Raw genomic sequence first — 19,008 nt, 5'->3', positions numbered from 1 at the left:
CACTGAACAGTGATAATGCACAGAAGGTCATTATAATTTGTCTAGGAACAGCAAGTTGGAATATATGACTACGACAGCAATTGTTTTCACATTCCTCACAAACATTAGATGGAGACATGTATTGTTCCCAGATATGATTATTTATATATCCATGCAAGCACTTGTCTGCTTAGTTTATTGGGAACTACTATTTAGTCAATGTTAATATTAAGCTTTGGCCACAGCTTATTTCTTCCTTGAAAGTAAAAAGTAAGATTGAATTTCTTCCCTCACTCATGATTTTTGCTCAAGACATCATTGGCTAAAAAGGTTGGAAAAAACCTCTTAAATAGTTTACCTTCATATTGTCAATCCCAATATGGGTGAAACCCCTTCCGCGAATACCAAAGTGCGAACGTCTCCAACGTCATATTCCACATAACCGAGTGACAAAACCTCGCCCCCTTTTTGACCCATGGTAGCACTGGTGTGGAGGTGTGTCGCAGCCAGAAATGTCAAAATTCGACATTATTTCAACATTTGAGAAGTTTCGCGGTTTTGGTTTCATGGGAACGGTTCGATTAAGTGCCCGGTCGATCATGTGTGATCAACGATATGAAGGTAAACCTCTTAAATATACCTCAGAGCATCTAGAGTCTTACCATAGTAGAATACTAGGATAGTGGCATAAGGGGCCTGTTTAAGCCTGACCGTGCTTCCCAGTAAAATTTGACAGGTTTTTGTTCCCAAGAGTTTTGTAGGGTTATATACTTGGGCATGGGTGACTGAGCATTGGCAAACTTCCTTGCTCTAATAAACACATAGGTGCTACACCAAGGGTATATTTATAGTTCCCCATCCACTGAGCCAAGTTTTGCTTGAATAAGTACAGGATGAACTCTGCTTCACATGGATGGGATGCCTGTTCCAGAGAAGGGGGAGCCACTGAGATACCTGTCCCTCCAGCCTGTTCCACTGATGTTGCAGACAAAGTTTAGGTCCCTGGATCTGATGTTCCTGATACTATTTGTCTTACACATGTGGAATAGGTCCATTAGAGCTGGATCAGAAAATGCTTTGTAGGTCAGGCATAGGTTACCTGTCAGTAGCCCGTAGGAGACTGAATATAAGGTCAAGGCTTTAAGGCAGGATGCATAGGACTTGTTTTCTACATCATGTATTCTTTTTGTGAGGAATCTCTGAGGATGCTCCAGTTGTTGCATTTGCCTGACCAGATGCATACCAAACAGGGCATTGTACTCAGTCAATAGTCTTATGAGAGCAGAGTGCAATGGAGCAAGGGCATGTTTGGATCTTGATGCCGTACCCCTGCTTATATGTTGTGCAACATAGAATGATTTCCTGACTACAGTAGATACATGATAGTCAAATGCTTAATCACTGACTACATGCATCCCCAAGTCCATGAGTAAAGATTCTGATTGACATGAGGTTGTTCCAGAAGTTTTCTGTACTTGCAACTATATTTATGCCTTTTCCACATTTCTTGCCTTCTCATCTGCTCTTTCTCCTTATATTCTTTCTTTTTTTTTTGGCACATTCAGTTGCTGCCTGATTTTTATCTTCTTCTAGTTTGGTTTCCATTCCCACTTGATATGCTTCTGCTAAACTAAACAGGGAAGTCATCTTAAATTTGTTCGCTTTTGTTTTAAAAGTTTCATTATTTTTGGATCTGGTGAGGTCAGCAGATACGTATGCAGTCCTATGATTACAGATCTATACATGCAATCAGTTTTGAGGAGGCCCATACCTCCTTCAGAACAAGGCATATATAATCTTGGTACAAACTGATTTTTATATATCATTTGATAAGGATGAAGCATTTTTTTGGTTTTCCTGTCCAACTGATTCAATACCTTTTGAGGCCAGTTAATCACTCCAAAACTGTAAGTTAGGACGGGAAGGTTTCTAGATGTCAGGGCTATTTCAGTATTAATCTTAGTCTTCTAAAATATTCCTCCCAGAGTTTTGCTAGCATTTCTTAATGTTTTATTGATGGTCTTAAAAATAATTAAACACTCCCTCCTGTTCAAGTTCCTTTATATCACATTCCTGTCCCAGACTGATATTTTCTTTGTGCTGTAGTTTTCCTGCTTTAAATGTTGCTTTTGCACATTTATCAAGACCAAATGTCATTCTTTTATCTTCTAAGAAAGTTTTAACTACTTCCATTTGTGCTTTCATCTCCTCATCTGGTGAACTTGCCACCATGCCCCAGGATTCACACTCCTCATTTCTTGATACACTGTAAAGTATTAGAGTACAACCCAACACCCTAATAATGAGCGATTTCAACTACCCCACCATTAACTGGGAAAACTACTCACATACCAATTTTTTTGCTCAATGTTTTCTGGAATTCATAAAATCCAATGCCTTGGATCAACTTATACACACTCCCACCAGGGGCAGCAATATCCTAGACCTGGTCATTACCAACATGAGCGACCGGTGTTCCACACCAGAGGTCAATTCCTCGTTGGTCAGATCCGACCACAAGCTAATCACCCTAGACATCCACATCCCACCCCCACTCCCCATTAGGGAAACCACTGCAAAAAATGTCTCCAAAGCCAATTTCATGCTTCTTAAGACAGAAGTGGCAAATGTCACAACACCTATGCAGATGGACAACACTCTAACCTCCTCCTTACCACTCTTCAAACAAAACATCAAACAGTACTTCCAAAACCACTGGCTTTGTTCCTGCAGGACTCCTGACTAACCTTCTTCACTCCCCCTACTCAACTATAACTTTATACATTGCTTAATACCTATACATACTATTTCTTTTTTTTCTTGTCCTGTTGCTCTCCTCTTACACTCTGACTCACTCCTCCTTTTCTCTCCCCCACCCTCTCTTCCATCTTCCTACCTCATCTCCTTACTTGACTACTGTTTCTCACTCTTTCCCTCTCTTGTATTTACTACATTAATTCCTTTAAATCTCCTGCTTTACCTCTTTCTCTTTAACAAATTATTGAAAACTAATAGCTAATCTTTAGCTTTTTAATGTTCACTTCTACTGACCTAGTATAATTTTTGCAATATGCTTCTACTACCTAGTAAAACTTTCGTAAGTGCCTTAGGTTTTTGTTGTTCTTATTACTAAATGTATATTCTTATTGTACATAGTTTTTTTTATTAATATGTCTCTCTGTATTGAATTATGTGTGGAGCTTTTCTCCTCGGGCCTCTACTGAAAATGGACATATATCCAGCTAGACTAGCCCGGTTAACAAATGTAAAATAAAATAAAATAAATAAAAAATAAAAATAAAATAGAGGTATGACTGCTGAATCCTACACAAATGCACTTTATAAGCACTTACACAAGTGCATGGATCATGCTATACCTAACAGAATCAAGATGATATCCTCCAAAAAAAGGAAGCCAGTGGTGGTCCCCTGCCATAAACAAACTCTGCAACAGAAGAAAGAAACTGTTGCAAAAAAGAGTTAAAATCCCATGATTGGAGGAACTCCCTGGTCAGCCTCAGTAAGAAGCTGAGATCCCTCATAAAATCCTCCAAAGCTAGTTACGAAAACAAGTACACCACTGATTCTAAAGACAACCTCAAAACATTCTATTGCTATGTCAAGAATCTCAATGGCGATACTCAGATCTGCTCAGAGTTACAGCACAATGACACTGAATATCCAGAACCAACTGATATTGCCAACATCCTGGCAGATAGGTTCAGTGCTAACTTTACCCCCCCCCTCACCCCCTAAAGGGCCCATCTCTATACTAGAAGAATGCAACGTTCCTGTAATCATGGTTTCACAGGTAAAAAACACACTCTCCAAAGCCAAGAACACAGCATTCATGGGACCTGACAACATCCCAGACTGTGTTCTACATGAACTACAGAATGAACTGGCACCCCACCTAAGCACCATATTCAATCATAGCCTCACCTCAGGCTTTGTGCCCATTGAATGGTGTACAGTGACGGTTATCCCACTCCACAAAAGGGGAGCCACCACTGACCCCAGGAACTACCACCCCATTAGCCTAACAAGCCTGGTCTGCAAGGCCATGGAACGTATCATCATGGAACTTATAAACAAAGACATTGGTAATCTCCAACCTCTGTATCCCACCCAGTTCAGGTTTGTAAAAGCAGATCATGTCTCCTAAACCTGATAGACTTCTTTGAAGCAGTCACCAAAACTGTAGACGAGGGTAAGGTGGTTCACACAGCCTATCTAGATCTTGCCAAGGCTTTTAACACCATCTCCTATTCTGGAATTATAGATAAACTCACTAAACTAGGTATAAATCCCTATGTAACAAGATGGGTTGCCAACTGGCTTACTGACAGAACCCACACTGTGAAAGTAGCACACTCCAAATCCGACTTCAGACCAGTGAAAAGTGGAGTACCACAGGGTTCAGTCCTGGGTCCTCCCCTGTTTGGTATCTACTTTTCTGAAGTACAGGCTAACACAGAAGGTCTTTGGCTAATGAAGTTCACAGATGACTGCAAACTAGGAGCCATAATCAAAACTCCTAATGATGTGGACATCCTACAAAAGGGCCTCACTGAGACAGATGCCTGGTGTCAAAGCCATAGCCTCAAGCTCAATGCCAAAAAGTGCATTGTCATCCTCTTTGGTAAAAACTCTGTACCTATGAGCTACCACATAGGTGGTAGTCTACTTAACACCGAAAGTGCAATGAGACCTTGCGACACAGGTGGACAGTAGTTTCTCCTTTGATAATCACATTGCCACAGTAGTCAGGAAATCCTTCTATGTGGCACACCTCATCACAAAAGGTTTCTCATCCAGGAAAAAAAGAGGTCATTGTTCCCCTCTACTCATCACTCATTAGACCCATTATAGAGTACAACGCCCCTTTTGGTATGTACCTCACAAGACATATACAACAACTGGAAAGGCCGCATAAATACCTCACAAAGAGGATTACTGGCCTCAAACAGATGCCCTATGCAGACCATCTCAAAAAACTCCAGCTTTTCTCTGTCACATATCGCCTACTCAGAGGCAATCTCTGCCTAACATGCAAAGCTATGTCAAACCCAGAGCTGTTGGACATGCTCCACTTAAAGAAATCCCAATCCCTCTGAGCTACATGGTCTAGGGACCTAAACTTTGTCACCACAATAAACAGAACATGCTGGAGGAACAGATTCCTGTCCCAGAGACTTCTCATACTCTGGAACAAACTGCCTGTCTATATCAAACAAAGCTCCTCATTAGCACTCTTCAAGAAAAATCTTGATGAATGGATGGGAGATAGGAAATTCACCCTGGGATCAACTCTGTGGCTCTGCTCAACAGGGGCACAGGAAAATAATTTTCTTGGGTGGCAAAAGCCAAGGTACCTTTTTGGCTAGGCTTATATAGGCCCTAGAGCCAATAGCCTAGTACCTACCTATGAACTGTACAGTTTTAAATAATCCACAAAAAGAAGATGAGGAGTATTTAAACTTTGTTGTTTTATGTGAGAGAAAGTGTAACCATGACCGAATCTGTTAAATAAAATATTAAACTGTTGAGGTGCACCGATGACAATGGCAAATGTACAAGAGTACTATCACAGTGCTTATGGAAGTGGTATTATAAAACAATTTTATTTATTTGAAGGCCAATTCTTTAGATAAAGAACAGGGGTTGCTTTGGGACCAGTGTGAGCCCTGATTTTTCTCAATTATGTTATCGCACACTAGGAATCACAGTATATATTTAATAGGGAATTTAGTAAGTCATGGGTGCTTTATACAAGGTTTTTGGATGATATATTTATTTTCTGGGTTGATTCCCTTAGTAAATTACAATAATTTATTTTGTATATTAATGATACAGTTGATTTTTTTAAAATTCACACACAGTTTTGATGCTGAGAAAATAGTTTATTTAGACATCGAGTTGAGGAAAGATGTTGAGAATCAAAGATTTTGTTCTTATATTCATAGAAAACCCACTTTTCAAACTCATAGTTACATTTTAACAGCTGGCATCCTAAACATCAGAAGAAGGCGGTTGTTAAAGGACAAGTAGTTTGATTAGCCAGAATGAGTTCAGATTTAGAGGTTTTCTATAAGGAATGTGACAGCTTAGTGGACATATTCTGCAGGAGAGGCTATCCTGTGAGTTTTGTGTCAGAAGGTAGAGATGAAGAGGTATCTAAGAGAATGAATGGTACCTATTTACCTACAATGTGTACAAGTTGGATAGATATGAATGACCCTTTGAATTTCCCTAATTTCGAGGGAAATAAACTTTTTGTTACTACTTATACTCTTGATAGTAGAACCATTGCAAATTGTATATATAAAAACTGTGGTCTATCCATGTCACAGATCTATTATGGAAAATTAGGGAAGATACCCTGTATTGTATATAAAAAAGATAAAGTGTTCAAAACTTATTTAGAACAGAAAAATAATATGGTGGATGACAAAATGAAGCATTTAATGGGGATGTCAAAGTATGTGTACTGCTCCCAGTGCCCAAATATTATTATATGTGACATTTTTTGTATTAGAGGTCAAACATTCAAGATCAATGGTTATTTTTCCTGTAATTCAAAGCAGGTAGTTTATTTAGCAAAGTACCAACAAGAACTCAAACAGAACTGTAGAAAAGCACAACACCACTCTTAAGTCACAAACCTTCTTTTTAATGTTGTTCCCAGTTGCAAAACGACAATGCAGTAAAAACACAGTAACAGTTGAGCGCTTTCACCCAGGTATATCCCGAGCTTCATCAGAACATAAAAATGCTGATTGCTAACTGTTTTTATAGCATTCAAAACAATTTCAACCAATGGTTTAATATCGTGCATATTAATTGAGCTGATGTCATTGTGAGAGTGGTGTTGTGTTTTTCTTATTTAGCAAAGTGCCATTTTGTCCAGGGTTCTATACTGGAAAACTTCTAGAAAATTGAAAGAATGTATGTATGAGCATTTGTTAGATATTAAGAAAGGTAGGGTTACAAATGCTTTGTGCAAATATGTCAATACTTTTATTGCACATTATTTATTTATTTTTATATTATTGAACAGGTGAAGAGTGACTCCCGATGATGTATTTTAAATGAACATTTGGAAAAATGCTAATTAAAATGGTAACTTAGGTTAGATGCTATGAGTTACCCTGGGTTAAATGAAAACTGTTCCAGCGATTCAGTCTTAAAATTGAAATATTATGATGCTTGTTGAATTTTAATTGGTTGACTGATTTTTTTGTATTCAGTGGACTGTGTTATCACATGACTTTTTATTCAAAAATAAGTAGTATGGTAGTTTTGATGAAGTTCCATTAAGAAAGAGGAATGAAAGTGCTCGCCTTTTAATAAAGTACTCTTGGGCATTTGCTGTTGTCACTGGTGCACTTCAGCAGTTTATTATTTTATTTATTTGTTTCATATCTGCTTGGGTTCATAGTTAGCTAATCTGTTAAGTAGGCAGCTTAATGGGTTAAAGGCAAGACAAAAGAACAGCAGTGACAAAGGGTCACCCTGGAATATCCTCCCTTTGAATTTGTATTCTGAGATGGTTACTCGTCCTTTATCATGGCTTAGCTGCAAAGTGGTTTTCCACGGTTTCCTGGTCACTGATGAATATTGGGTGTATTTTATACATCTATAAGCACTCCTTTATCCATGAATGCAGGATAGTGTCAAACATTTTTTTTAATCTATCCATGACATACTTACATTTCCCCTTATTACAACTATTATGAATTTTTTTTTAACAACAAATGATCTTTTGTTCCATATCACAGTCTTTTGTTACCCTTTTGTTCTATTGCCATGATTGAGTTTTCTTCTAAATGACTCTAAATTATGTCAGCATCAGTTCCCGTATATAGTTTATACATTGTTGGAAGGCAAGTTATTGATCTATAATTTTTAGGACTGCTTGCAGGTTTGCTCTTAATCAAGAGTATCATTTTCCCTGTGAACCAGGTTGGTGTTTGTTCAGGGTGTGTAAATAAGTAGTTCTACTCAGGGCTTAATCTTTGTGTAAAGATGGTAATACTGTTAGTCAGAAGTTAGGCAATGCTACTGAGCTTGGGGTTTTCCAGTTAGGAGTTTTTCTTAATTTTGTCTCAGTTTCTCTGGCTCTTACTTATTTTAGTTTATTATTTGTACAACAAGAGGTCCTGGTCAAAGCAAAGCCCAAAGCACAAAGTAATATTCCTTAACGCAAATTTATTGTGGAGAATAAATAGTAAAACCATAATTTTTTTTAAAAATATAAAAGTAACTATTTGTTGTTTTGTTCTTGAGAACACTTTTTCAGCTCTTGTTTGCCCTTATTTACTAGTTGGGCTGACTTAGCTTAACCTTATTACAAAACAACAAATAGTTACTTTTATATTTTTAAAAAAAATATGGTTTTACTATTTATTCTCTTGATCTAATTATCCACTGGATGTGAGTTGCTTAGGCAACTTTCATTAATATTGTTTTTACATCTACTAAAAACCTCTTTATCTAATTTTACCTTCAAACATTTTCTATGTATATAAACTGTGTTACTGTTAACTGATGAGTTACTTTACTATGTATTTTTGTTTCTTTCACTTGGTTTTGCCCTTTTAAGTGTATTGTCTTATTTTATTGAAAGGAAGTGATGTAATGTACTAACTGCTACTTAGGTTCAAAAAGGTTTTGGCGCCCTTTTTGTACTTCTCTGATGAAGCTTCTCTCTTTTGGAGTAGCGAAAACGCTTGTTGTCTTTCTACAATAAATTTGCGTTAAGGAATATTACTTTGCGCTTTGGGCTTTGCTTTGACCAGGACCTCTTGTTGTACCAGTTTGTTTGCTTGTTTCCAGGTTTTTAACAGTTTATTATTTGTAATAATGTACAATAGAGCCTGGTGTGTTCTAATACCACATGTAGTTTTCATCATGTCTATCCTTTTTAAGTTTTTTGTTGATCTGTTCCCTCTTCTATGCTCTTTTAACAATGGCACTTCTTGTCTTAATTGCTTTATAGTTTTCTGTATTTGATATTTGTTTGCTTTCTTCCCTTCTTTTTCTCTTATTGCCCTGTATTTTTGTGGTAAGGCTGTCTGTTATTAATTTAGCTGCACAGTAATATGTCCTATTTACTTCTGCTATATGACATGAACTTCTGATAATAGTCTTGATTACTGGGTTTATTTTTTTTATCAGACTTCTAATATTTTGGGTCTTATTTACTTTCTGTAATCTATTTCTTTCATCAATCTTAATATGTCTAATCCATCTCTATTAAATCAAGAAACTCTTCCCTAAGATACTTTCTAAACTGAGGGAGCATTCTTTATTCTGTTTCCTGCTGGCATTCTACAGGAAGTTCCAAAACATCTTGCTGTGACATATTATCTTCAGCTGTATCCTGTGTCAACTGTTGCTCTTTCATATGGGAGACCCTGGCCTGTCACTCCACAGCATTGACTGTGTCAGAGTTGCCACTGTTTCCTGGTCCTTCCCATGCTGTGCAGCTCTAACTGAACTGTTGCACTGATTTCCTGCTGAGGGCTCCAGAGTATCTTTATGTGACAAGTGATTAGATGCTTCCCTTTCCACCTATTTCTTCTTAATTTGGGGACTCACTGTTTCATCAAGCTGTGACATTACCAGAATTGGATTTTCTACATTAAATCCATCACTTTGCAGGTAATCCATAACTTCAAGTTCTATTTCTTTAACTTCTCCATTGCTAATTCTATTTTCTACTTTCCCCCTTTGTTTTCTTATTTTTTGTATTGTAAATTTTCCATATCCAGTTGTCTTCGCCTATATTTCCCTTAAAATATCTTCGGTGTTGCTTTTTTGTATTAATTAATTTTGCTTTCTCCTTTACATAAATATTGCACCATGTTGAATCTCTTTTTCTTTCCCATGTCCATATTTCTTTTTCTTCAGATGTCTCCTGCTCCACTTATTTCTCCTTACTTTGGGGACTCATTATTTCATCATGCTGTGACATAACCTGTGTTAAACTTTCTACACTAAATCTTTTACTTTGCAGGTATTCCATAGATTCAGCTTCTATTTGTTTAACTTCTACTTCACTAATCTTCTGTTCGACATTTCCCCTTATGATCTTATTTTTTATATTGTGAAATTTTCCATATCTGGGTGCCTTTGCTTGTATTTCTCTTTAAATATCTTTGGAGATGCTTTTTTGTATTGATTAGTTTGGCTTTCTCCTTTGCATAAATATTGCACAATAGCAGATCTCTCTTTCTCATGTCTGTGTTTCTTTTTTACACATTTCAAAAATCTCTAGGTTTTGTTCTTTATAGTTTTGCATTTCCTAAGTCACTTCTTTTTCCAAATGGCACAAGGTTTCCTGGTCTAAATAATGTTTTTCATGAATCTGTTGTATTAATGAACAGAACATTTCATTTGAATCTTTTGACAGTTTTTCTTCTGCAAGTATTTTTCTTTCTCTAACTTTTCGCTTAATATTTTTGAATATCTTCTATCCAGAAATTCTGTGTTTCTTGCATAACAGTAACAGTACCATTTCTTTTTTCTTATCCTCAATAGTTCACTTTATCATTTTTATGGCTCTTTTTTTGGCCTGTCAGTTTTCATGTTTTTTGTACACTACTACTTCCTTCTACAACAGGGGGGTATCCTCCCACTGAGCCTGGTCTAACCCCATTATAGGAATGTTTCCGTGTCTGGAGGTGGAGGATCTTATACTATCATTTTTTCCAGTCTTGGCACCAGTGTACCTACCAGGATTGGTTACTTTTTCTCCTGGGCCTTGTGCACCCAGCCATCTTTTTTATTTTTTAACCTGCTTCTGTCCATGATATGTGATACATAAAATATAGTCTATATATCACTGTTGTCTGGTGAGATTTTGTAAAAACAGGGTCCACCTTGTGAAGGTACTGAATAAGACATGAGGATGAATTCAGTTCCAGCAATACTACTCTCCTTTGCTTGCTGATTTTATCATCTCTCCATTTGGACCTATACAAATTCACCTATGAAATAGACTGGTGTGCTTTAAATGAGATAAGTAACAGTATACGGCCATGTAATTTGGGTTAAATCATTTCTTTTTTATGTACAAGTATACTAGAACATTTCCTTGTGGATTAAATTATTGCAGTCCAAAGGTTGATATCTGAAGTGAAATTATACTGAATTGCGCTTACAAAATTTAAAAGTTTTTTAATATTTGTAATGTCAGAGGTATCAATACAATCATCTTGAGATATAAGATGTAAGTCAGGGTAGTAAACATCTAATTATACTCCATATAAATAAATGTAATAAAGCATGTCTGTTATAACTGTGTCTGCCAGGAAGACAAGCTGAGAAATCAAACTCTCTACTACCTAACTCACATTCATTTCATCCTGTAGCTGTTGTACCTTCTGTACCCCTCTGTTTGTTGTGCCTGCACAGCAAGTAAGTTGAGTAGTATCACATATATGTTGTTTGTCTTTCGGCTTTTTCCAGGTAAGGGGTCGCCACAGCAGAACTCCAGTCTTCTAATGATTGGCAGTAGATTTTTTTTACAAAACGCCAAGGTGCCAGCTCGACGCCCAACCTTCAACGAAGGCATGCCCATTTACGCACGCATGTCTTTCATATGCTACCTAACCACTGGGAGGACATGCAGACTCCACACAGAAGGTACTCCCAAGGCAAGCTGAGAATCGAACGGGAGAACCTCTTGCTGTGAGGTAACAACACTACCACTGTACCACCGCGGAATAGCAGTATCACACATATACTACAGTTAATTTGCATTACTGTCCTCTTATTACTTTTAGCTGCTGATTTATTTGGTTATTACTGTTAACTACTGAGGTATTTGATGGTGCTAAGCTGTAACTGCTGTTCAAAACTCCTATATGTTTTGAGAGCTAGCTAATGTTCTAACTTACAAACTGCTTGTTTTTTTATCTTGTTTTATGAAGGTAGAGCTTTAATTGTTGAATATCTGCCAGGCATCCTGCTAACTGTTTTGCAGAGGTTATTCATGTTCTGATTACATTTGTAAGCATTCCTATGGTATGTTACTGTACTTAGAAGACTTACAGGCTGGACTTTACAATTGCTTTTATAGAAGGCTAAGTGAACACAGTTCATGTTACAGTTAGTTCATACTGAATAACATAACTCTAGAATTATTGTCCTAAAACAGCCATACTTTGCTTTGTGCATTATATCCTGTGTGTATTCACTGATGAATTATACAGCTGTTATCACCGGACTTAAAGGCTGTATGTTACTGCTGTTAGTCTGTGGTTTTACAGAGCTGATACTGTATGCAATATAATTAATTTTAATTATAATGTATGCAATATAATAAATTTTACTCTCCAACTCTATTCCTTGCATGCTCTCCACTTCACATTCTTGTAACTTTTGCACTACTTCTGCCTTAGTTACCTTTATTTTTCAGTTTGCACTGATTTCTTTCCTGTGTGACCCCCCACCCCCACCCCCACCTGTGATTAACTACATAAAGCAATATCTACCTTCTCCACTGAAGCTGGCTGTCTTAACTGAGTAAAACCTTTGGGAAGCAAGAACCTGACTCCCTCCAGCTTTTCTATTGTAATAGGTGAATTACAATTTAGTTTTCGTAAACTGTTGAGGCTTAAAGGTGTATGCACAACAACAGTGAAGGGATCCATCCACTTGCCACTAGATTGGGCTATAATACCTTGAATCAGCCTTACACTCACACAGTGTTCCAGCCCCAGGCATTTACTTTTTAATTTGGTAAAGTTTTGCTTTTACTTTCATTATAGTTTCTATACTAATAGCAACTCTCTCCATAACTGCCAAACAACCCTGTTTGTGTGCTTGGAGTGATAATTATTTTAAGTACTCCACAGCTACTCAGATCAGTCTTTTGTTAGATACTGATATTTTTAAGCTTATTCCTCACCTTACACTGATAGTTTTTCAGCCCTTCTCCCTGTGGGGGAGGGATCCATAAGTTCCTGGTTAATCCTATTCTGGTTGCTCTCTACTCTATTCTCCCTGTCTGCTACTCTCACCCCCACCCCCTGATTATCTTCATTAGTCAGCCCCCTCCTAGGGTGCCATCTTTAATCAAACTCTCTGCTACCTAACTCACATTCATTTCATCCTGTAGCTGTTGTACCTTCCCTACCCCTCTGTTCATTGTGCCTGCACAGCAAGTAAGTTGAGCAGTATCCCCAGTTTGTCCCCATAACAAATTGGCTAACTCACAACACTAGCTAAAGTGTAGTTTACCCCTGCCCCCTCCAGCTATTGTATTCCTAACCTTAAAATTTCCCTAGAAATACATTAACTATAGGACTCTTACTAAAAATTGTATTAAAAATAGCAAATCTATAGCTAACAGAATTAAGTGCTAAAACTTGTGTAATTTAAGAGCTAAAATACTTATCTTACAGCTCTAGGAAGCCCCAGGAAATCTTGTTAATTGCAGTTGACCACCAACTTCTAATAGACACTCTGCAAGCATTCTGTTCGGATACTAAGGCCCTTCAATGGTTTACATCCTACCTGAGTGGGAGACAGAAAGCCGTTCTTTGACACAACAAACTCTTTAACCTACCCAACACCCTTGGAGTACCACAAGGCTCTATACTAGGGCCCCTACTGTTATCCATCTTCATTAACGACCTGTATACTGTCATCTCAAATGTCAGCTGTATCCAATACACTGATGACTCCACTCTGATCTGCTCTGCCACATCTCCAACAGACTTATGGTCTGCTACTCAGTCCACATTTAACACTATAGAAAGCTGGCTTTTCTGAACGTCGTTTGATACTAAATCCCACAAAAACTAAAATGCTGTTATTCTCACCAACACAAAGGTCTCCTGCTTTTACCTTTACCATAAATGCAAATGATGGCACATTAATCTCCCCTGACCCCTCTACAAAACTACTAGGTGTCATTATAGATAACAATCTAAAATTCGACCTACATATAAACCAATCGATCAAAACCATCAATAAAAAACTAGGGTCACTTTACAGAATAAAAGCATTCCTAACCCCTCCAGCTAAAATTGCCATAGCTCACTCTCACCTTCTCTCAACACTTCTGTACACATTCCCTATACTCTCTAATATAAACAAGACTGTACTTAAACTCTCAATCTGCTATAACTACATTGCCAGGTTTGCCACTGGGCTGCCTTTTAGGACACATCATTGCATCAGTCTTAACCAGCTTGGGTGACTTGAACTACCCAGTCTAATTCAGTATAACCAACTGATCATGGCTTATAGAATCCTTTATAATCTGGATAATACTCCTGCACTTAAAAATCTTATCACCCCCTATCACAGTCCGCGACTGCTTAGATCCTCTAACAGACTACTAATTCAGACAAGGAAAACTGACAATGCAGCTGGTGACTCTCTCTTTGCAAACTCTGTAGGCAGATCCTGGAACTCACTTCTAGCTGACATTACTTTACTCTCCTCCCTAGGTCAGTTTAGAACTAGACGCAAACAACATCTGGCACTAAACTGGCTATGTCATTGTATCAAGCCTGGCTAACTCTCTTCTAGATTGTGTAAAATCTATTATTCAGCTACTGTTTAATTTACCCAAGACTTTCACCAGGGTTTAACTCTAACCTGTGGAACATGTTTATTATTATTTGCTTATGTACTCATTGTCAAAATTATAATTGTAACATGTTTTTAATGTTTCTGTTTACCCTGGAGCTTTTTTCCTCTGAGCCTCCAGTCGGACTATCCCGGTCAACAAATGTAAAATAAAATAAATAAATAAAATAAGGTTGTAATTTGTCCTGCATGTAGCATTGATGAAAAAGTCCTATAATTTCCAGTTAGAACTGCTATCGTTTAAATGGAAAAGTAGTGGCAGTAAATTCAGTTAAGCTTGCTGGAAATTCATAAATGTGACGTTATTTTTTTTATCTTTGAAAAATGGACTCATTTAACACATATTTTACAATATCTAAACTGGTGAAGGGATCCAAACATGAATGTGACCGTTTGAAATCTGTGGAAAAAGAGCCTTTTTTGCAGAGTCAGCATTGCTGTCTCACATTTTGTCTAGACTTTGTATCAGTTAGTTATTAAATCTGACTATGTGCTCTCTTTGTAAAAGCACTGTTAAATGTAGAGGTATTAGAAAACACTGATGAGGTTTTTCCACAGCAACTTAACAGTGTTCACCAAGTGTCATTTCTTATTTTATTATTACATTTTCACTATATGCATCAGTATTTTACTATCGCTAGTGTTTTTTGGATTTGATATGGCCAAGGTGGAGTAGCAGTTAGTGTTGTCACCTCACAGGAAGAGGTTCTTTGGTTTAATTCTCAGTTGAAGCACCTTCTGTGTGGAGTCTGCATGTCCTCCCTGCGGTTGAGTGAGTTTTAAAGACATGCAAGCGTGTGTGTGTATGTGTGTGCCTTCTGTGAAGGCTGGGCACTGGGCTGGCAACTCGACAACATAAAAACACCACTGCCAATCAATCTGTGGACTGGTGAGCTGCAGTGGTGACCCCTAACCAGGAAAAGCCAAAAGGCATTACTAGTGTTTTTTTGATCTGGATTCCTTATTTTCTTGCTCAAACGTTTTTTTGCATTCACTTTTATATAGCTAGATGTCTGAAGATGGGCCCTTGTGGCCAGTCAGCTTACCAGCTTATAAAAATTAATACATTTTCCCCACTGGTTTACTGTTTTGCTTGCTCTTGCAGGGTGTAGCTTGCAGTGTGGTTCATTTTGAGCCCTACTCCTCACAATAAGTGGACATCATTGAAGCTTCACCCAGATATTTAACCCCTCAGGGCCCAGCTCACCAGGTACCACTCCAGTGTTAATGGGTCACCCACAAGAGGTGAGTCAATATGTAAAGCCCTCACTATTGTTAATAAAGCCTGAGTTGCATGGCTATTGCCCTACATCTTGTATTTGCTGACAGCACTTAATTAAGCTAGGCGCTGCTAGCTCAGTATTGTGGCATTGCCTTATGAGCATCCCCTACTTGAGCCACATATTGGCAATGCCTCCTAGGCCTGTCCACTTGTCCAGATTATCAGCCCTTTCAAGTCTTAATCTCCCTTGTGGCTGGAGAGAAGTGCCTAATCCAGTTTGGGCTGCCTGAGTCATAGTCAGGGATCTGTACATCTATGCCAGTGGAGCTGGAATACAGCTAGGATATATACATGCAAAGGTAGATACATTAATAAGTGAGTAATATGCTGTAATAACCTTAAGATATATGTCCAGTTTTATGTTATGAGTACTTCATTCTTCTCTGTACACGCTCTAGTTTGAACTTTACCTTAAAATGCATTACTTGGCATTAAATCAGTCTTCCCATGTGTCATACTGAGGATACTTACATTGCCTAATGTTTACTGAATGCTTTTCTTTTCCAGGTACTGGACTCTCTTCAAGCATTGCGTTACAGTGCTGAGAAAAAAAGGAGAACCCTTGGCAGTAGTTTAATACCACCAATTCCAAATTCTGCTCAGTCTACTGAGGTGAACGTCTCTTTGCCTCACTCAGTTTCTCAGCAAACAAATGGATACATCGCAGCAGACATCAGTAACACATGGTAAAAAATGACATTTTCCATAAAGTTACTTATCTGAATTTTGTTTCACTAAATTGTAAAGTGTAAGACTGAAAAGTACAAGAAAAGCTAGAAATGAATGCAGCAAAACTGTAATATCAGTGACTGTTTTGTATCTTTGTACTTGTGTACATATATGAACATGTTAGTGAATCTTAAAGACCACATAAAAAATAATAATTATGTTAGCATGGCTTATATTACTGGGATAGCCCCCAAAAAATGAGGGATAGATAAACTTGTTAAACAACAGCTAAAGCAGCAACTTAAGGAAGGAGTGAAAGATGACCCAAAGAACCATCTTATCTTTGTGGAAAACATTGCGTGAGAAGTAGGTCACAAGAAAAAAAAAAAACAAGAAATTTTCAACTTAGCAATTTTTATTCCAAAAATTATTGGGACTCCTTCAAAATAATAGATACAAAGAGTATATATTTATATTCAGTACTGTAAAATAATGTGGTATAATACTTGTAGCTGGAATTATGAATGAATCAAATTACATATCTATAGTAACCAATAGCAATAATACTTTATTAAATGACTGTGTGAATATCTGTCTATAAGCATGAATCAAACAGGTCAATAGATGAATTACAATGACTTATTCTTACTTTTATATTGGCATTTCATAAGACTAACTTTAAAGCATGTTTCAAATGCTACTATAGTAAAACATAACTGTTATGTGTATAAATGATGCCAAATCACATGGTTCCGCAAGCAAGGCAAGACAAATTAATAATATGTGTACATGATTTAAGCTATAAATAGTAAGAATTCATGACAATGAATGACATACCAGTTATTTTTTTCTCTAGATAGCTTTCAAAATTGGTTTCTAGTTGAAAGGTTGAGACTTGCAAAAGCAAGCCCAAGAATAATGAAAAAAAGAAAAAGACTTAAAATACAACAGAAAGACTAATGTTGCTTTACTTTTCGCATGGGGCAAGCCCCCCACACCAAAAAACTAACATATAGTAACTCCAAGATCGATATATATATATATATATATATATATATATATATATATATATATATATATACTAACTCAAAGATTGCCTTACCTAAAAAAAAAAAAAAAATATTGAGAGGAAAAACAATCTCAGATTTAATATATGTAAGGCCACATTTTCAGTTTTTCAGTCTCACTATTCCAGGACTTGCAGTAATGAGTTACAGATTTTCAAATCATTATCTTCCAAATCTTCCACCTCCAATGTCCAGAGCAACAGAATCATTAACAAATAATTCTAAATTTCCAAAAATTGTGGTAAATTAAATAAAGACTGCCTATATGAGGCATTCAACACCTGTTTCTTCTTCTTTAGGGCATAAACATGCTTTTATATATTCACTATGACAGTCTGCATGTTATCTCTCAATGTAAAATGCATCACAGCTGTCATAGGTAGAGAGTAAACAACTTCACCTAAATTGCATATATAGCATTGTTTGGAACCAATGCGTTTGTTATAATGGGGCAATATCGTATAGGGGATATAATTAATGGGCTTTCTATATGGAATGCAATTTAGTATTACTTATTCTGTCAATGTGAATTTTCACATAAAAATGATAAAGAAATTACAAAACCACAAAAATTTCCCACAAGATGAAGTGGCAGAACAGATCACTAAACAAGAAAATCTGCTGGACAGATAGAATAGGAACCACGAGGCAAATCAAAACACAGTTCTTTAGCGAATAGAACAACTTTAACTCTAAAATGCATCTCACAGTATCTAGAAAACTCATGGCTGGAGGGGGACAACTCCCCAGCTTAATGTAGTTGTTTCCTTCACAGTTGTTAGAGTGCAGTTTTGCCTGGATAGAACATGTTGAATGAATGAATGAATAACTGCAAAATGAATGAATGACTATGAATAACTGTAGGGAAAACATGAAGATTAAGACAAATTGTGAGAAAAGGAAGAAACAAAAATAATCTGAATAATGTGACTAGGCCAGGATGGGTTGGGTGGGTGGGTGGGGGGGGGGGTTGCCATGGTTCTAGGAAATGCAGTCCAGCATTAAATAATAAACTCAGCTTCAAATCAGTACTCTATTAAATGCTATTTCCAAAGCCCTTAAGTCTGGGTCCAAAAACATATTTGCTTTTCTTGCTAAAAATCTAACGTTATGCATCGCACATTGCTAACTTTTCCATACTTGGTCCAGTCTTCATACTCTTGTAACAATTCAAAAGAACATTACTCTCACACAGTTCTGATCTGTGCATCACAGCTGGTTTGAATGCATTTTGGAAGTAATCATTGCCTACTGTTTTGCTGCATTGTCTGTTTATTACCGTTGCAAACAATACTTTGAGTATCTATAAGTTAACTTCTGCGTGTAAAGGTATGATAATTCAAAATGGCACAGCTATCTAATTAACTAAATTAGTGAATGCAAATCAGTTTATCACTAAAT

The 19,008-nt window shown here is 37.1% G+C and overlaps 1 protein-coding gene across 1 annotated transcript in view; it reads left to right on the top strand.

The window, feature by feature from the left end:
- TOGARAM2 (TOG array regulator of axonemal microtubules 2) overlaps window positions 1-19,008 on the top strand; it is a 1,500,446-nt gene that overhangs the window by 632,016 nt on the left and 849,422 nt on the right. The window contains exon 6 of the mRNA XM_044059883.1: window positions 16,379-16,557. Within this exon, the coding sequence (XP_043915818.1) occupies window positions 16,379-16,557 (179 nt within the window). The remainder of the gene's footprint in view (window positions 1-16,378; window positions 16,558-19,008) is intronic.

Source organism: Protopterus annectens, chromosome 1.part2 (genome assembly GCF_019279795.1).
Source record: "Protopterus annectens isolate FY-2018-M chromosome 1.part2, PAN1.0, whole genome shotgun sequence".
In the NCBI taxonomy this organism is placed as follows: domain Eukaryota; kingdom Metazoa; phylum Chordata; order Ceratodontiformes; family Protopteridae; genus Protopterus; species Protopterus annectens.
Note: the sequence above shows the minus strand (reverse complement) of the source record. Positions and strands in the feature narration are given on the sequence as shown.